This window comes from Ovis aries, chromosome X (assembly GCF_016772045.2).
Source record: "Ovis aries strain OAR_USU_Benz2616 breed Rambouillet chromosome X, ARS-UI_Ramb_v3.0, whole genome shotgun sequence".
NCBI lineage: Eukaryota > Metazoa > Chordata > Mammalia > Artiodactyla > Bovidae > Ovis > Ovis aries.
Genome location: NC_056080.1, coordinates 68,808,801 through 68,830,002, shown reverse-complemented (window position 1 = coordinate 68,830,002; position 21,202 = coordinate 68,808,801). Strand labels below are relative to the sequence as shown.

The window sequence follows — 21,202 nt, the reverse complement described above, 5'->3', positions numbered from 1 at the left end:
ATGCTAGTTTTTTAAATGTTGATCTTCAAGCTAGCTTTTTCACTCCCTCTTTCACCCTCATCAAGAGGCTCTTTAGTTACTCTTCACTTTATGCCAGTAGAGTGGTATCATCTCCATATCTGAGGTTGTTGATACTTCTCTAGCGTCTTGATTCCAGCTTGTGATTCATCCAGCCCAGCATTTTGCATGATATACTCTGCACAGAAGTTAAACAAGCTGGTGACAATATACAGACTTGTCATACTCATTTTCCAATTTTGAACCAGTCCACTGTTCCATGTCCAGTTCTAACGGTTGCTTCTTGACCCATATACAGGTTTCTCAGGAGACAGGTAAGGTGGTCTGATATTCCCAACTCTTTAAGAATTTTCTACAGTTTGTTGTGATCCACACAGTCAAAGGCTTCAGTGTAGTCAATGAAGCAGAAGGAGATACTTTCCTGGAACTCCCTTGCTTTCTCCATTATCCAACGAATGTTGGCAATTTGATCTTCTAGTTCCTCTGCCTCTTCAAAACCCAACTTGTACATCTGGAACTTCTTGGATCACATGCTGGTGAAGCCTGATTTGAAGAATTTTGAGCATAACCTTGTTAGCATGGGAAATGAGCACAGTTGTATGGTAGTTTGAAAATTCTTTGCATTACCCTTATTTAGGATTGGAGTGAAAACTGACCTATGCCAGTCCTGTGGCCACTGCTGAGTTTTCCAAATTTGCTTACATAATTGAGTGCAGCACTTTAACAGTATCCTTTTTAAGGATCTGAAATAGCTCAGCTGGAATTCCATCACCTCCACTAGCTTTGTCATAGTAAAACTTCCTAAGGCCCACTTGACTTCACACTGCAGGATGTCCGGCTCTAGGTGAGTGATAACACCATCATGGTTATCTGGGTCATTAAGACCATATATATATATATATATATATACATATATATATATACATATATATATATATATATATATATATTCTGTATTCTTCTGTATATTCTTTCCACCTGGTTTTTTTTTTTTTTTTGCTATAAAAATAGTAAGTTTATTGATTAAGAAGAATACTGTATTTGAAAAGTACCTTCCTTCTGGGATTTTCAAATAAATTTGCAGATATCATTTTATTCATCCACACAGCAGAAACTCTGGAAACAGGAAAATGGAAAAAAAGTATGGCTTTTTATACATTTAATGCTGTACAACCAGTTTAACTATTTCCTCATCTGGTGACTATGAGAATACAAAGGAACCATTTACTCTCTTCCCTTCTGGCATCACTCCTCCTCTTGGGGAAATTTATGGTAGGTGACTGTGGCTTCTTGGTCATATGATTCCTAGGGACAGGACAGGAATTCAGTGAGGGAGTTTAAAATGTTTCAGATAACTGCCAACATTCCATGGTTACCACCTCTTTTTTAATTTCTTCTGCTTCCATTAGGTCCTTACCATTTCTGTCCTTTATCATGCCCATCCCATCCTTGCATGAAATGTTCCTGGATATCTCCAATTTTCTTGAAGAGATATCTAGTCTTTTCCATTCTCTTTTTTTCCCCTCTATTTCTTTGCATTATTTATTTAAGAAGGCTTTCTTTTCTCTCCTTGCTATTCTCTGGAACTTTGCATTCAGTTGGGTATGTCTTTCCCTTTCTCCCTTCCCTTTCACTTCTCTTCTTTCCTGAGCTATTTGTAAAGCCTCCTAAGGCAACCACTTTGCCTTCTTGCATTTCTTTTTCTTTGGGATAATTTTGGTTTCCACCTCCTGCACAATGTTACGAACCTCCATCCATAGTTCTTTAGACCCTCTGTCTACCAGATCTAACCCCTTGAATGTATTTTAGTCACCTCCACTGTGTAGTTGTAAGGGATTTGATTTAAGTGAAAAGTGAAAGTGAAGTCACTCAGTTGCGTCTTGACTCTTTGCGACCCCATGAACTGTAGCCTACCAGGCTCCTCCCTCCATGGGATTTTCCAGGCAAGAATACTGGAGTGGGTTGCCATTTCCTTCTCCAGGAGATCTTCCCGACCCAGGGATTGAACCCAGGTCTCCTGCATTGTAAGCAGATGCTTTACCGTTTGAGCCACCAGGGAAGTCACACCTGAATGGCCTAGTGGTTTTCACTACTTTTTTCAAGTTAACCCTGAATTTTGCAATAAGGAGCTCATGATCCAAGCCATTGTTAGCTCCAGTTCTTGTTTTTGCTGACTGTGTAGAGCTTCTCCATCTTTGGCTGCAAAGAATATAGTCAATGTGATTTTGATATTGACCATTTGGTGATGTCCATCTGAGAGTCATCTCTTGAGTTCTTGGAAAAAAGTGTTTGCTATGACAGCATGTTCTCTTGGTAAAACTATGTTAGCCTTTGTCCTGCTTCACTTTGCACTCCAAGGCCAAACTTGCCTGTTATTCTGAGTATCTCTTGACTTCCTACTTTTGTATTCCAATCTGCTGTGATGAAAATGCATCATTTTTTGGTGTTAGTTCTAGAAGGCCTTGTAATTCTTCATAGAACTGGTAACTTCAGCTTCTTTGGCATTAGCGGTTGAGGCATAGACTTGGATTACTGTGATATTTAATGGTTTGCCTTGGAAAGAAACAGATCATTTTGTCATTTTGGAGATTGCCTTTAAGTACTGCATTTCAGATTCTACTACTCTTCTGCTGACCATGAGGGCTACTACATTTCTTCTAAGGGATTCTTGCCCATAGCTGTAGATATAATAATGGTCATTTAAAACAAAAACTGAATTAAAAAATATTGATTTATTTGGTTGCATTGGGTTTTAATTGCCACATGCCAGCTCTCCATTGTGGCGCATTGATTTAGTTGTCCCAAGGCATGTGGAATCTTAGTTCCTGGATGAGGGATTGAACCCACGTTCCCTGCGTTGTGGATTCTTAACCACTGGACCACCAGAAAAGTCCTGGTCATCTGAATTAAACTTGCCCATTCCCTTTCCATTTTAATTCACTGATTCCTAAGATGTTCAATCTTGCCATCTTCTGTGTGACCACATCCAATTTACCTTGATTCATGTACCTAACATTATATGTTCCTATGCAATATTGTTGTTTATAGCATGGGATTTTACTTTCACCACCAGACCCATCCATAACTGAACATTGTTTCTGCTTTGGCTCAGCCATTTCATTCTTTGTGGAGCTATTAGTAATTGCCCTCCACTCTTCCCCAGTAGCATATTGAACAGCTTCTGACTTGCGGGACTCATCTTCCCATGTCATACTTTTTCCCATTTTAATACTGTCCATATGTGCCCTGAATGGCATGGCTCATAGGTTCATTGAGTTATGCAAACCCCTTCGCCACAACAAGGCTGTGATCCATGAAGGAGAAATGAAGGTAATAGTACATATTTGAGGTTGTTCTGAGGATTAAATGAGATCATGCATAATAAGCATTTAGAAATAGCGCTTGGGAAATAATAGATGCTCAGTAAATGTTAGCTATGTTTTTTGTTTATATCAACATGTGTGTATATTAATCATGGTTGAATCTTCTGTGGGAACACCTAGTGAGGTGTCAGGGCAAGGGACACTTAAATGAATGCCTTGGGTGTGTTTATGAAGTGAATTCATAAATAAGCATTAATCCATTTTTCATTGTATATAACCAGAAGTGAGTTTAAACTCCAGATTTTTTTGTTGTTTTTTAACTGAAGTATAATTGATGTACTTCTTACTACTGTTGTAAATACTTATATACAAATTTGAGTCTTTATTGTCTACAGGCCACTTTTCTAAGGTATGACCCTGAACTGGGTATTAAAGTAATAGTCTCTATATATTTAACTTCTTTTGTTTTGGACAGTTGCAAGCATATTCAAAAGGAAGAAAATAGAACCGTCTAAGTATGTGATACCATCTTCAGTAGTTATCATCTCATGGTTAATTGAATTTTCTATTTCTGTTTAATACATACTGACCTAAGTACCCCCTTGCTGGATTAGTTTTAAACAAATTCTGGATGTCACATTATTGTATTGAAGTTAAAAAAAAAAAAACTATACTATGATGTATTTCCCTGAAACCAACTAGTATTTGCAAATGACAAGTGGATGCTTTTTTCTTTTGATACTAACACAAAAATCAGATTGCCTTCCTGACTTCTGTTAGATGATAGCATTTTAGATGTTTGGAGTCCATCCATACTTGAAGTTTAGAAGCTAGTATACTCTCACATTATTAAGGTATACAATTTTCAACATTTTCTTCTGAAATATTTCAGACTTTCAGGAATGATTTTACATATATTCACCACCTAGATTCTACCTTTAACATTTTACTACACTTGTTTTATCACATATTTTCCATGTATCTAACTCTAATGCAGCAGTCCATCTTGTTTTTTTTACTCATTTCAAAGTAAATTCCAACAATCAGTATAATTGAAGTTCAATTTTTAAAGCTGTTTTTTCAACTGTTTTTTTTTTTCAGATTTCTTTTTGTGTAAACTTTATTTTTGTGAATGATCTAAAGTTCTGAATTGTGGCTGCTCATAGTCTCTGTGGTTTCAGTGCTTCTCATTTTGAACTTTGCTTTCATATACTGTGAACCTTTATTAGAATATTTAGGTTACGTACCAGTAATTCATATTTAACCAAAACTAAAGTAGCATGAATAATGAGAATTTTGCATATGTGTTTTCACTGGTCTTAAATTATTTTAGGAAATAATTGTGTGTCCCATTGTGGTACATTAAACTAATATGTAATTTTAGTAATCTCTTTAAAATTTTTCTATTTAACAGTTACTGTCAGGGTCAGATCCCCTGGAGGAGGGCATGGCAACAACTCTAGTATACTTGCCTGGAGAATCCCATGGACAGAGGAGTCTGGTGGGCTACAGTCCATGGGGTCACTGAGAGTCGGACATGACTCAAGTGACTGAGCACACACGGAGGGCCATAAGTCACTGTTTTAGTGTTTAGCTCTTTTTCTTTGATCTTGGTATTCTGTCAAGTGTGTAAATATTGTTTGTTCTCCATATGACCTCATGACTTGTGACAGAAAAATCTTTTTACCACATTATGAACTTTCTGAATGCTCATAATAGCCACGTGGGGCTTCCTAGGTGGTGCAGTGGAAAAGAATTTGCCTGCCAAAGACGCAGGGTATGCCGGTTTGATCCCTGGGTCAGGAAGATTCCTTGAAATAGGAAATGGCCATCTGCTCCAGTATTCTTGCCTGGAGAATTCCACAAAGGAGCCTGGAGGGCTACAGTCCATGGGTTTGCAAAGACTTGGACACAACTGAATACACATTCAATAGCTGTATAGTAAATGCTGTTGAGCAAATAAATGAGATAATTTTATCAATTCATACCTTAAATTTGTTGAAGTTTTTCTTACCTTTTATTATCAAACTTACTGCATAAAGGACAGAAGGATGTTTTTGCTCTGTGTATATCAAAGTGAAGTATGACGTTTACATTCTAAATACTTCATTAGCATATTTCAGACTTAAGTGATTGAATGTAAATAGAAATAAGAAAGGAGAGTTTTGGAACATGCATATTCCAAATTAATTATAATTTGGAAACATTTCAGATAAGATTATAGTATGAACGAACACCTCTGCATCTATTACATTACTTTATGAAATCTTCTGTCATGTTTGTTTCAGATTTCTTTTAAAAAAGTAAAACAAAAAACAGCCAAACAAAAAAAGAAATAAAACATTAAAGGTAGAGGTGAGGTCTCATAGAATTTTAAATATTTTCTATGTAATATATATGTATGCATATATGTAGATAAGTTTCTACATATCCTTAGGCAGAAACATTATTTAGAATTTTTAGCTTGATAGGTTATTTAAGTGATAGCATATAGCACATATGATTTTGCAACTTTGCTTTTTTGGTTCAGTATTTTGGGGATTTTGAGGTAGCTTTAGATATACACTGTTCAGTACAATAGCCATTAACTGTGGATATTGAGCACCTGAAATGTGGCCAGTGTGCATTGAGATGTGCTGGAAGTGTATTTGCACACAGTTTGAAGACTTACTATGAAAGTAAAATATCTCATTATTAATTATTTTATATTAATTATATATTGAAATGATAATTTGGATATATTGGACTAAATAAGATTAAAATTAATTTCACCTGCATTTTTTAAAAAGTGACTTCTGCTGCTAAGTCACTTCAGTTGTGTCTGACTCTGTGCAACCCCATAGACGGCAGCCCACCAGGCTCCTCTGTCCCTGGGATTCTCCAGGCAGGAATACTGGAGTGGGTTGCCATTTCCTTCTCCAAAATGGCTTCTAGAAAATTTTAAATTATATTTCTGGCTTACATTATACCTCTGTTAAACAGTACTGATCTGGATTGCTCATTTTTCATTTCATTAGTTTTCAGTTGAATGGGTATACTACAATTTATCTGTATACCATTGGTGGATATTTAGAATATTTTTCTATTTTGGTACTGTTAAAAAATGTTACTGAGAACATTCTTAGATGTTTCTCTGCACATGTGCTAGAGCTTCTTTAGGAGGTCAGTTCTGTTTTTTATTATAAGATAATTGCCAAATTAGTATCCATAATGGTTTTACTAATTTACACTTCCATTGGCAATTTGAGAATTTTCTTATTCTATATTTCTTCATCCTGGCCAATGTGTTTTTATAGACAATTGTAACTTAACCCTTAAATTAACAGCTTAAGCAAGCAATGGTAATTCTTTAAGTTTCTCTTAGTGAATCTTTTGTAATAGTCACTGCACATAGCCCTTTTTTCTGTACTACTTATGTTCTGAATAAATAAAAATTGATTTTAAAATTTTGCAGCCATAATACAGACCCTATTAGTAGGCAGCTACAGTTCTTGCAACAAAAGTATATCTATCTTTTTAAGTGCTGTTAGCCTGAGGAAAAGATTCTGGCATCTTTCTTTACATGATGGGATACTATACTGACATTAAAAATTGTTTTAGAAAATAATAATGCAGAACATTATTTACTGTATATTAATGGAGAGGAAAGGTTGCAAAACAGTAAAGTAACCATTCAGTTTTGTTAAAAAAAAATAACCTGAACATGTATGCTAACATCAGCTGACATTATATTGTGTACTTCGTACTTTTTCATATTCCATTTTCTCTAGTGGACTTACTAGGGACAGAGGATGTGGAGGGTGTCCTTGGCAACAATAAGCTAAAACTTCCACACCTGGAATAATATTATAGGCTAGAGAGAGTGACTAAATGTGCTGTAATTGTTCCCATTTTAAATATTAAATATCAGGCTTTCCTTAAGGTATAAATGGACCCAAACTATATTATTCTTTACCTGTTGTTTTTTCAATATTAGAGAAACTTTTCCAAGAATTAGAAATGATCATTTAACTTCAATAAGAAGTCTATTTGCATTTGATGTTTTATATTTTTGGGGAAACAAAATAGTGGAAAATGGATTAATCTTCAGTCCTTTGGAATAAAATTTAGACGGTTTGAGCTCTGGTCTCAAATTAGTTTCATTTGGAATTACCTGATAAAAGGTTAGATTTGGGTTCACAGCCAGTTCTGTAACCTTTGAAAAGTTACCCAACAACCAAGTTGTTCTTTCACTTATATAGTGAACATGGTAATACCTACATGAAAATCTTTATCAGCTGCCTAGCATAGTGTAAACAGTTAATAAAATTGAGTTGCTTTATCTCTTCCTTTTCTGTTTTTCAGAGTAGGTACAATTAATAGCTGGAGACAGAATTGATTAGGTATCAGTTTCATGAAAAGAACTATGAATAGTTTTGATGTACATATCAAAAAAATAGAGACGTTACTATGTAAGTTGATTCTGATTTTTTATACCTTCCCCTCAGTTATCTATCACCTGGAGTATTGAGTTCATTACATTCTAACGATAAGCCAAACACTGTGTTTTCAAAGATGATCTCATCTGTTTATATATCTTTTGCTTCTGGAATGATAGCTTTGCTCTTGTAAGAAAGTTAATGCTATCTCAGACCTTAATGAGCAGTTATAAAAACTCCTTTTAGCTAGTGCTTGCATTGTAGATTTTATCTGATTCCATTTTTATTGATTAGGAACATAAGCTATATCTGTTTTTATTGATTAGGAACATAAGCTATATACTTTATCTGGAGAAATTTGCTATAACTCCCCCAGAATTGAATTGGAGTCCACAAACTAAATGATTGCCCTAATAGGTTGTAGATAGATTTTGTTAAAGCACTGAATATTTAGTTATAAATACAGGAATGTGTATGTGGCTTTGTCTTTTCTCAGAAAACCTGAATTTTGTTTTTCTCCTCTTTCCTCTTTACCAAAAGAGAAATGAGAATTTTATTTAAACTAAGTTTCAGTATTGTTTGCATTACAATATATAGGGATATAGATTTACTCTGATTCAAGTTCTAGGGGAAAATAGGTTTTGTTAAAATGGGCAAAGTAAAATTGCATTTCTGCTTTATCAGAGGATAGTTTGTATTTTATCCTACTTAAATCTAAATTCATTCCCTTTGAGCTACAATATACTTAATCTTGATAAAAACCTTCCAAAGGTTTCTTCTTTTGAAAGAATTAGTATGTTTTTTCTTAGAAAATACAGTGATACTTGTACTTATTTTTCTGTTACAGTGAATAGAATATATTGAATTTAAATAGATGTACCTTGAGTGGAGTAAATTTAAGCTTTTCAAATATTTATGCATATTTCTTATCCTCAACTGTTCTTTATTTTCTCTTGATTCTGTATAAAAGCATTACAATTTTCTCTTTTAATAAACATCCATGGTTCAGTGTTTGTTTTCCAAGGTATCCATCAGGAAATTCCTGATTCTATAGCAAAATTTGCTTTTTAAAATAGAGGTTAGCAGGTATTGGAAACAAGGTTAAGAGTTTTCACTCTAAAGGAACCTATAAAAAATTAGGTGGAAAATAATTACACATAGTAGAGATTTAAAAGTATTAGGAAATTCACAGTTATAAGCATGTTTCCCCTTTCTTCCATAGATTATTCCTGGGATATAGAACAGCCTTTTTCTCTGCCATTAGAGTTTGAATCCCTTAAGGTCATGTCTTATGTATTTATTTTTTATTGCAGTACTAAGTACTCAGAATATATTCAGCATTTGGTAAATATTATAAAATGAAATATGTGAATCTTATTCCTCATGAATAAAAAGTGAAGTCTGACTGATTTATGTTTAAAACTCTTTATGTCAGTTTGGGAAGAGTTTAAATGGAAGTTTTTTAGGCAAGAAGTATTTGTGAAGCTAACCTGAATAACCTTTGTACCTTTAATATATCTTGTTTTGGGACTCGTAGAGAAGGTCTTGTATTTTACTAGTGTCTTGGTTGTTGTAGTGCATTTTGGATACTATTTTCAGGAAAATAAAATTTGTTTTATAAGATGATTATTCTATGATGTCAGTGATAGATATGACCTGTCATCTCATATACTTAATTTTTACATCCTTAGATTGCTGGGAGGCCTGAGTGATTTTTTGAGATGATATAAAAGAGATACCAGTGTTATTTCCTGTTTTAGTATTTTTTGTTCACCTCCATTTTTTTGGTAATGTAACAGATCTACTACTGTGGGCAAGAATCCCTTAGAAGGAATGGAGTAGCCATCGTAGTCAACAAAAGAGTCCAAAATGTAGTACTTGGATGCAGTCTCAAAAATGACAGAATGATCTCTGTTCATTTCCAAGGCAAACCATTCAATATCACAGTAATCCAAGTCTATTCCCCAACCAGTAATGCTGAAGAAGTTGAAGTTGAATGGTTCTATGAAGACCTACAAGACCTTCTAGAACTAACACCCCCAAAAGATGTCCTTTTCATTATAGGGGACTGAAATGCAAAAGTAGGAAGTTAAGAAATACCTGGAGTAACAGGCAAATTTGGCCTTTGAGTACAGAATGAAGCAGGTTAATGGCTAATAGAGTTTTGCCAAGAGAACATGCTGGTCATAGCAAACACTGTCTTCCAATTAAGAGGGTAGATAGCATTTAATTCCCGTATTTGTGGCACAAGATTTTTACCAGACTGTGTGATACATTGATCCTTCCTATGTCCACTATAAAATTACTATTAAAAAGTAATCTTAAATAGAAAGAATAATAAAATAATAAGATTCAGGTAGGAGTCAACCAAAAAATATCTTATCATAGAGAATAGAGATTGTAAAACCCTATTGTAAAACTTTGTGCTCTGTGTGGACATAAAATGTGGACACTTGATTTTTTTTCTTAATAGTAAATGTGGAATTTTTCATAAAGCAGAGCTTCATGAAAGGCTTGATATTCTAGTGTGAGATCCTGGGTAGAGGAAACTTGTGCTTTTTCTACCTCATTTTTAATATTGTCAATCCTTGTTCACTGCTACTTGGCCTCAAAAGCACCGAAGTAATTATCTGGTTTGACAGATATAGTTTAAAAAAGGTATAGTTGAGAGATTTAATTTCTGTTTCCATCCCATAGTTTTATAATCTGTGCTGAACCAAAGAATTCAAGCATTAACATATTGATTACTTTCTAATCACTGCTTTTAAAGCTAAAGAAATTGAAGTAATATCCTCAGATCATGTTAAAATTTCTAGTGAGTCAGTTTTTTTCCTAGTTTTTGTTCAGGTTAAAAATTATATGAAAGGTCTAAATTCTAGTGCAATTGTTGTTAGAAGATCTCTTAAACAACTCAGTCAGTGTCCAAGTCACTTTTTAAAAGATAAAAAATTTATTGATATAAATCACATACTACAGTCCATTCATTTAAAGAGTACAATTTGGTGGTTTTAGTGTACTGTCAGATCTGTATAGCCTTCACTACAATATTCATCACTTCAACAGAAATCCTCTGCCAATTAGTGGTTACTCCTCATTTTCCCTTATATCCCTACCCCAGATCCTGTCAACCACTATTTTACTTTCTTTCACTATGGATTTGTGTATTTTGAACATTTCCTATGAAAGGAACCGTACAGGATATGATATTTCATGACTGAATACATTTATTTAGCATATTTTCAAGGTATATCCATATTGTAGCATGACTCAGAACTTTATTCATTAATATTGCTGAAAAATATTCACTTATTTAATGGATAAGTAGTTTCTATTTTTTGGTTATTATGAATCATGCTGCTGTCAACATTTGCATATAAATTTTTGTATGTTTAACTTTCTGAGGAGCTGTCAAAACTTTTTCAGTTTTGTATTATTTCACAGAGTATACTGTTTATCTGTTTTATATTTACATCAGTAGTGTATGAGGGTTCCAATGTTTCCACATCTTCACTCAGTTCAGTTCAGTCGCTCAGTTGTGTCTGACTCTTTGCGACCTTATGAATCGCAGCACGCCAGGCCTCCCTGTCCATCACCAACTCCCGTAGTTCACTTAGACTCACGTTCATCGAGTCAGTGATGTCGTCCAGCCATCTCATCCTCAGTTGTCCCTTCTCCTCCTGCCCCCAATCCCTCCCAGCATCAGAGTCTTTTCCAATGAGTCAACTCTTCGCATGAGGTGGCCAAAGTACTGGAGTTTCAGCTTTAGCATCATTCCTTCCAAAGAAATCCCAGGGCTGATCTCCTTCAGAATGGACTGGTTGGATCTCCTTGCAGTCCAAGGGACTCTCAAGAGTCTTCTCCAACACCACAGTTCAAAAGCATCAATTCTTCGGCGCTCAGCTTTCTTCACAGTCCAACTCTCACATCCATACATGACCACGGGAAAAACCATAGCCTTGATTAGACAGACCTTAGTTGGCAAAGTATGTCTCTGCTTTTGAATATGCTATCTAGGTTGGTCATAACTTTTCTTCCAAGGAGTAATTATCTTAATTTCATGGCTGTAGTCACCATCTGCAGTGATTTTCGAGCCCCCAAAAATAAAGTCTGACAGTTTGCACTGTTTCCCCATCTATTTCCCATGAAGTGATGGGACCAGATGCCATGATCTTCATTTTCTGAATGTTGAGCTTTAAGCCAATTTTTTCACTCTCCTCTTTCACTTTCATCAAGAGGCTTTTTAGTTCCTCTTCACTTTCTGCCATAAGGATGGTGTCATTTGCATATCTGAGGTTATTGATATTTCTCCCGGCAATCTTGATTCCAGCTTGTGTTTCCTCCAGCCCAGCATTTCTCATGATGTACTCTGCATATAAGTTAAATAAGCAGCGTGACAATATACAACCTCGACGTACTCCTTTTCTTATCTGGAACAATTCTGTTGTTCCATGTCCAGTTCTAACTGTTGCTTCCTGACCTGTATACAGGTTTCTCAACAGACAGGTCAGGTGGTCTGGTATTCCCATCTCCTTTAGAATTTTCCACAGTTTATTGTGATCCACACAGTTAAAGACTTTGGCATAGTCAATAAAGCAGAAATAGATGTTTTCCTGAAATTCCCTTGCTTTTTTGATGATCCAACAGATGTTGAAAATCTGATCTCTGGTTCCTCTGCCTTTTCTAAATCCAACTTGAACGTCAGGAAGTTCATGGTCCACGTACTGTTTAAGCCTGGTTTGGAATACTTTGAGCATTGCTTTGATAGCATGTGAGATGAGTGCAGTTGTGTGGTTTTTGAACATTCTTTGGCATTGCCTTTCTTTGGGATTGGAATGAAAATTGACCTTTTCCAGTCCTATGGCCACTGCTGAATTTTCCAAATTTGCTGGCATATTGAGCACAGTATTTTCACAGCATCATCTTTTAGAATTTGAAATAGCTGAACTGGAATTCCATCACCTCCACCAGCTTTGTTCGTAGTGATGCTTCCTAAGGCCCACTTGACTTCACATTCCAGGATGTCTGGCTCTAAGTGAGGGTGAGTGATTACACCATCGTGATTATCTTGGTTGTGAAGATCTTTTTTGCATAATTCTTCTGAGCATTCTTGCCACCTCTTAATATCTTCTGCTTCTTTATACCATTTCTGTTCTTTATTGTGCCCATCTTTGCATGAAATGTTCCCTTGGTATCTCTGATTTTCTTGAAGAGAGCTCTGGTCTTTCCCATTCTGTTGTTTTCCTCTACTTCTTTGCATTGATTACTGAGGAAGGCTTTCTTATCTCTCCTTGCTATTCTTTAGAACTCTGCATTCAAACGGGTATATCTTTCCTTTTCTCCTTTGCTTTTTACTCCTCTTCTTTTCACAGCTATTTGTAAGGCCTCCTCAGTCAGCCACTTTGCTTTTTTGCATTTCTTTTTCTTGGGAATAGTCTTGATTACTGTCTCCTGTGCAATTTCACAAATCTCCATCCATAGTTCATCAGGCACTCTGTCTATCAGATCTAGACCCTTTAATCTATTTCTTACTTCCACTGTATAGTCATAAAGGATTTGATTTAGGTCATACCTGAATGGTTTAGTAGTTTTCCTCACTTTCTTCAATTTAAGTCTGAATATGGCAATAAGGAGTTTATGATCTGAGCCACAGTCAGCTCTCGGTCTTGTTTTTGCTGACTGTATAGAGCCCATCAGTGTCTCTAAATAAGATGCTAAAAACAGAGGCAAGAAAAGAAAAATAGATAATATGGACCTCATTAAAATTAAAAATTTGTGGATTAAAGCACAGTCTCCAGAGTGAGAAGACAATCCACACAAAAAATGTTTGCAAATCATTTATTTGACAAGTGTTCAATTTCCAGAATATATAAAGAAATTTTACAACTCAGCAGCAAAAACACAACTCAGTTAGAAAGTGTACCAAGGACTTGGATAGACATCCATTTACTGTTTTAAAAAAATGTGATAAGGTACACATAAAGTATACATTTCAATAGTGTTATGTACATTTTTGCCATTTTTAGATTGTTGTACAGCCAATCTCCAGATCTTTTTCATCTTGCAAAACTGAACCTCTATACCCTATAAAGAATAACTCCGTATTTCCCTTAGCTTCCCTTTATTTATAGTCAATGTCTTTAAAGTGGTGTCTTTAAATATATATAAAGACAACATATATATGGGTCTTGGTTTAGTCAACTCTGACATCTTACTATATCCACCTCATGTTCTTGACATTCTCTGACTCTTAGTTGGTGAATTTAGATCATTCACATTTAAAGCGAATTCTGATGTAATTGGTTTAATACCTGCCATGTTTATAATTTTGTTCCTTGTGCTCGTTTTCTTCTTTATCTTCTTTTTTGTCTTTTGGTTTTAATTGAGCATTTCTATGATTTCATTTTCTTTCCTCTTATAAATTATACTTCTTTAAACATTTTATTGATTGCCTTATAGTTTGCAGTATACATTTATAACTAGGCTCAGCCCATTTTTAAATAACACTATACCACTTCACGAGAAGGGCATGGCAACCTACTCCAGTATTTTGTATAGAATCTAATGACAGAGGAGCCTGGCGGCATATAGTTCATAGGGTCACAAAGAGTCGGATATGACTAAAGTGACTTAGCACACACGCATACCCCTTCACAAGTAGTGTAGATCCCTTATAACAGTATTTCCAATTCCTCTTCTTATCCATAAGCTATAATCCCCCAATGCATTTTTTGCTATTACTAGTTTGGACAGTTGACTATTAAATCAGTTAAGGGTAAGAAACATGAGAGATGTTCTTTTACCTTCACTTATTTGTCGTCTAATGCTCTTCTTTTCTTTATGTAGGTGTGTACTTCTGACCTGTCTAATTTTCTTTCTCTTTGTAGAACTTCTTTCAACATTTCTTGCAGGGAAAAGCTACTGTCAACAAATGCCTTTGGTTTTTGTTTGAGAAAGTCTATTTTTCTTTTACTTTTAAAGAATCACTTTACTGGATACATTATTCTAGCTTGGTGAGGTATTTCATTCTGCTTTCTTCCTGCTTGCATGGTTTTGGGCAACACGTAAGATCGAATGCTTATCCTTGATCTTCTATAGGCAATATTTTTTTTCCTGGCTTTTTAAAAGATTTTTCTATTTGGCTTTGTTTTTCTGCTGTTTGCATATGAGAAAACTAGATGTAGATATTTAGTATTTGCACTGCTTGATATCCTTTTTCTCTGATATCTGTCATTAATTTTGGAAGCTTTTCCACCATTCTTTTATTTCAAACATTTCTTCTGCTGTTTTCATTCTTCTCTGTATTTCAGTTATATTTATGCTACAACTTCCGTAACTGTCCTACAGTTATTAGTTTTTCTGTTCCCTTTTGTTTTTTCTCTTTGCATTTCCGTTCAAAAGGTTTATATTGACATATTATCCTCACTGTTTCCTCTTCAGCCTCATTGATTCTTTCACTGGCCGTGTCCATCAAAGGCATTCTTTTTTATATAGTGTGTTGGATTTGTAGCATTTTCTTTTCTTTATTTTTCACCTTTGCTTACATTACACATCTATTCTTGCAAGCTGCTCACTTTATCCCTTAAGAATCCTTATTGTATTAGTTATAGTTATTTAAAATTTACCTATCTGATAATTCCAAAACTCTTTGTCTTCTCTGAGTCTGGTTCTAATGCTCTCTTTGTGACTTTAGATTGTGTTTTTTCTTGCCTTTTAGTAGGACTTGTAATTTTTTGAAAGCTGTATGTATACCGCTTTTACACAGGTGAATGGCTTGCTTTTCAGGCAGGTTGATATTTGACTTTTCATCCCTTGTGAATACAGTAATTTTTTCACTGTTGTATTCTTGGCTCCTAATGGCAAAGTAAAATTACAGGGAGCATAGATCAGAAGTTCATTTGTAGTTGGAAAAATGTGATTTTGAGTAACTATTAGGATCATATATATTTATATATGTGTATATATATGTGTGTGTGTATCCACCATCTTAACAGTATGCAGGTATGTATGTTTTTATTTCCTTGGTGGCTCAGATGGCAAAGCATATGCCTACAATGCAGGAGACCTGGGTTTGATCCTTGGGTTGAAAAGATCCTCTGGAGAAGGAAATGGCAACCCACTCCAGTGCTCTTGCCTGGAAACCCCATGGACGGAGGAGCCTGGTAGGCTCCATGGGGTCGCAAAGAGTCAGACATGACTGAGCGACTTCACTTTATCTTTATCACTTTATGTAATAAGAAATGAGGTAGTCAGGCTTTTAGTGTGAGCTTTTATGTTAACATGGCAAGGAATGAGGCTGTGTTTAAAGTTTGCTGTAGCTGTTTATGCCAGAGCCTTTATTTCTTCTAGTTTCCTCGTTTTAGGGTTTTTTTTTTTTTTTCCTTCCCTTTTGTCTTTGGGTATTCTTAAGAATTCCTTCTTAAACAGAATTCGTATCTTATAGCTTTCCCATTTGTAATTCTATTTTATTATATTAAATCCCAGGAGTTGGAGAGGGAAGCAGATCTTATGAATCATGTTTTTTTTTTTTTTTAAAGTAGGCCCTTGTCCCTGGGCTGTGACCTTCAGAAATGTTTCTTAGCCCTTCCCCTCCCTGCTTAGGCGAGGTAGGAAAGCTGGAGGAGGCTGAGGTTGTCTAATTGCTCTTCCACCAGGTAGAGAATGCTGTGGTGTAGTAGTTTACCTTGAGAGCATGACTTTGTTAAAAAGAGAATGTTCTGGGCATATTTTAATATGGTTACTTTCTCCTCCTCCTACTTAAGGTGCAGTACGATTTTTTTTCCCCTCAGATCTTTCTCATGAAAACCTGAAAACCTTTTGGGACTCCTGTAGGTAAAACCCAGCAAAGTGTGCCTCCCATTCCAACTGGGAACCCAGGATTGTTTTTTTAACTCTCAGGCTAATCCTTTTTGGCCTCCCGTAATTCATCAGTTACTGTTGACGTGTTCTCACTTTAGATAAAAATGTGATTTTCTGTATCTGCCTGTTTTCCATTTTTTTTTTCTTTTTTGGCGATTTGTTCTGTGTACTTGGGCTTCCCTGGTGGCTCAGCAGTAAAGAATCTGCCTGCCAATGCACGAGACACAGATTCAATCTTCAGGTGGGGAAGATCTCCTGGGAAAGGAAATGGCAACCCACTCCAGTATTCTTGCGGGAAAATTACATGGACAGAGGAGCCTGGCAGTCTACAGTCCATGCCGTTGCAAAAGAGATACAACTTAGTAACTAAACAGCAACCTGTGACCTCATTTCTATAATGGATCTAAGAAAACTTAGTGATTTTCAATTTATCTTTTTTCTTGTTGTGAGTATAGTAGTGAGACTTCTAAGCTGCTTACTTTTGGTAGCTCACTGGTTTTTTTCTGTTTGTTTTTGGCTTTTTAAAATAAATGAACCCATGTGAAATAATGTAACTGTGGCTTTTCCGGATGCTCTCCTTTGTTTAGAATGCTTGTGTAACATCTTTCTGGGCTTGATCTTTCTGAAAATCAGGTTCCAATTTCAGTTGGAAGTTTTAGAAATTGAGTTTAAAACGATTTGTTTTTCTTACTGTTAGCACCTTATGTTTAATTGCTGCTGCATCCAAATAAGGCTAGTATGGTAAGCTCAGTGGATTAATCATGCATAGTAAAACTAAAGAACTTAGGTAATTTAATGTATTCATAGTGTTTTTATTAAAAATTAAATGAAAAATTAATATATGCAAAATAATAAAGTAATGAACAAAGATGAAAAATTTTGGAGAAGTATGCTGTAGTAATTGAAGGTATCAATACTTTCGTGGACATCTTAGTTTATCCTTAGTCCTTTGAAATATTCTGAGTTTTGAGAATTATCTATTAACATAACTACTTTTCCTGTTCATTAAGTTAATTAGTCACTATGCCTTCACTTCTCTTAAAGAATGCAGTATAGGGTTGGCTTTGATTAGAGATAGAATTCCTGATTTTCCATTACAAGTGCAAGTTATTTAATTTGCTTTTACTAAATGCTTACTGCATTTTTTTTTTGTATCAGACAGACTTTTTTACACATATTTCAAGCAATGACCTGGAAAGAGTCCTGTCTGTGGAATCACCATTTAACAAGATGATTATTCTTTGGTGCCATAGGCATGGTGCTAACCTCCACTTTTCTTTGGTTGGTTTTGCTTTCTGGGGTTTGAGGATGGTGTAGTTTGCATGCATGTGTACTGATCTGACAGGAAGAGACACAGAACTTTGAAGATCTGGAAGCATCAAGGAATGGTCTGTAGGCCAAGTTAATCCATTCTTCTCTATTGGATGAATATTATGGCTCCTAGTTTGTTACTCTCATGGTGTCCAAATCCACTAGCATTTACTGATGTCAGTATATCTGGATGGCTCTTCTAGGTTCTGGTCATTCATATCAGCAGGAACAATCTGTAGGCCAGTGTTGCCTCTACAAAAGGTTTTGGTAACTGGCCTCTGAACTGTGATGGAACGAACTGAAGCTGCCAATTATTGGGTAGAAGGAAGCTGCTGGGAAATCTATACCATTTTTTTTCCTTTACAGACATTAACAGGTTGGCCTTCTGGGACAGTGTGGATGGTTGGGTCTGTGGCAGTTCAGTAAAATTCTGGATACAAATCAAGGAGCCCATAATACCTTCTGAACAGTGCCACAGAACAGGAAGAAGGTAAGAGTCTAAACAGGAAGAGTGTTCCTAACCCAGCCAATTTGATGTCAAACAGTATCATGCTCTAGGCGGTATTGCTGAACCACGAAGTGATAACATTTCAGAAGTGCAGAAAGTGTGATAGCACCACAGGGACATATAAATGGATATACAGGGAAGAGAACTCTCTCCTCTTTATGAGGCTGGATGAAGAAAATTATAAATGAAATATACATTGGAACCAAGTTTTAAGTTGCATAGTCGTGTCTGACATTGCGACCCCATGGACTGTAGCCCGCCAGGCTCCTCTGTCCATGGGATTTTTCAGGCAAGAATACTAGAGTGGGTTGTTATGTTCTCCTCCAGGGGATCTTCCCAACCCAGGAATCAAACCCATGTCATCTGTGTCTCCTGCATTATAGCTGGATTCTTTGCCAACTGAGCCACCAGGTAAGCCAGTGTCAGTTTCCTAAATTCTGATCATGAAATCTCTGCAGTAGGTATTCTGTAAAAAATGTCAGTGAGCGAAGACTACAATAAAATTCAGAAATTCATTAATTAAATAAAAATACCAGAAGTCTGTACCATAAAGATCAGGTCCATGAAGAGTAAAGACATTATACAAAACAATGTTGAGTGGTGCAGTCACCAAGTTTCTGTGATAGTAGCTGTCAGTGACTACCACAGTCACCAGAAAGAGCATTAGAGCAACCAACAACCAATGAAAGAAACTTCCAACCTGTTTCATGACCAGCAAATCAGAGGCAATAGGTAAACCAAAAGCTACACTGAATGGCCAGCCTAAGATAGCCCCAGTTGCTAATCCAAGTATGTTAATGGAAGTTTGTCCATATACCAGCCAGTCATAACTATCAAGGTAATGTACAAACAGAAACTTCTAGGAAGGAATGCTGATAATGAGCAAAAGATGTCAGTGCTGAGAACCAAGAAGGCTAACATTTGATGCACATGCAGCCCAAACTTCTTACACACAGCTTTGTAAAAGTAAAGTTCACATATATAGCTCACAAAAGCTAGTAGACATTATAAAATGTAAAATACAAGAATCTTAAAGTGAAATCACTCAGTCGTGTCCAACTCTTTGTGACCCCATGGACTGTAGCCTACCAGATTCCTCCGTTCATGGGATTTTCCAGGCAAGAGTACTGGAGTGGGTTGCCACTGCCTTCTCCAATAAGAATCTTAAAGATAAGCTGGAGAATATTCCCAAGCCTGAAACCCCTTCCCATAGATGAGGTAGTGTGTTGGTTCCCAGTAGTTGAGTGTTTCATCACAGTCAGAGATGTTGCTCTGGAGAGCAGCACATAACCTTGTTGAGAGCAGATACTTGAAAGCAGTAGATCCTTCTGGTACCCAGACTTGTCCTGCTTTATTCCCATATGTCCTGTACTCTAGGGTTTCTTCACTAGCAAAATGAGACCTGAGCTGGGGCATCTATTTAAGTCTGGTGAAGATCCAACATCCACCCACCCTGGTAGTGCAGAAGGAGCAGGGTGAAGAGGCTGTGGGCACTCCTGGCTGGAAGACTGGGCCAGGCACAGCCCCTCACTGTACAGGTATAAGCGCCTTTCTGAGCCTTGGTTCCCTGTAGTAAAGTTTTCATGAAGTTTAAATCAGGCCAGTGTGTATAAAATGGATGTTAAAATTTGTCATGGTTATGTAAGGAAACCCGAGACAGTGTGGGCTAAGAAAAATTCACCGTTTACCCTAATGTTTGATTTTCCATTGATTGGTATTCATTGGCATAGCAGCAACCTGTTTGGACCTTTATCACATTTGAGAGTAAAATCAAGGCATACAAAGTTTATAGAAAATTAGGCTTTATTTTATATGTTTACATAGTTAATATTTGCCAGCTGTTGAAAGGACTTCTTATAATTTTACTTGAATAAGGACATAAGTTAGTAGACATACTTGAATGAATAGTAAACTTGTAGTAAATGAAGTGTGGAAAATCTGTTGGATCAGTGAAAAGTCAATTGTGAATTACTATTTAATTTAAAACCTATATCTCCATGCACTTAGGAGTAATGCAATGAATTTATAATATTACAAAAATGTAGAAGAAAAAGTATCACGTACAATTTTATCATACAGGTAACATTAATATTTTTAGTGTACTTTTTTGCAAGATTTTTATTTAGTTTGAAAAATAGTTGTGATTATACTTCATGTTCAGTTCTTTTTTTTTGTTAAACATTGTATCATGAAGTATTTTTTATATTGTAATTGAACTTTTTGGAATTTAAATAGCTGGTATGATATTGTATGACTTAGGCATGACTGTTTAGCCATTATTATACTTTTAAGTATTCATAGTTTTTTTTAACTATTGTAAATAGCTCATAGATCAATGTCTTGTGATTAAAGTTATTTCTTTAGAATTATTTGTGTAGATAAAAAGATGCAGAATTATTCAAGAGAATATCAAAGACTTATTGCTAAGTTGTTTTCTAAATCCTTGTATTACCATTGGCCATGTATGATAATGTATATTTCATAGCATATTATTCTACAATGAATAGTCATTTTTCCATTGAATATTTGATAGATTAAAAAGAGGTATTGCATTTAACACTTAAAAAATTTTATTTATTTATATTAATTTTTGGCTGTGCTAGGTCCTTGTTGCTGCTTGGGCTTTTCTCTAGTTGTGGTCAGTGCTCGGGTTTCTCATTGCTTTGGCTTCTCTTGTGGAGTATGGCTCTATAGCACTCTATAATGTCAACTCTAGAGCACAGGCTCAGTAGTTGTGGTGCAGAGACGTAGCTGCTCTGGGGCATGTG

At 35.7% G+C, this 21,202-nt stretch overlaps 1 protein-coding gene across 17 annotated transcripts in view; it reads left to right on the top strand.

Annotated features, from left to right (window-relative positions):
- The window catches only part of ATRX (ATRX chromatin remodeler), a 275,615-nt gene that overhangs the window by 20,106 nt on the left and 234,307 nt on the right, over positions 1-21,202 (top strand). For 8 of the 17 annotated variants that reach the window (XM_060408294.1, XM_012106951.5, XM_060408296.1 and 5 more), the window contains one exon: positions 18,293-18,416. The exons of the other annotated variants lie outside the window; for them this stretch is intronic. In XM_060408294.1, coding sequence (XP_060264277.1) covers positions 18,293-18,416 — 124 coding nt within the window. The remainder of the gene's footprint in view (positions 1-18,292; positions 18,417-21,202) is intronic. 17 annotated transcript variants of the gene reach the window in all.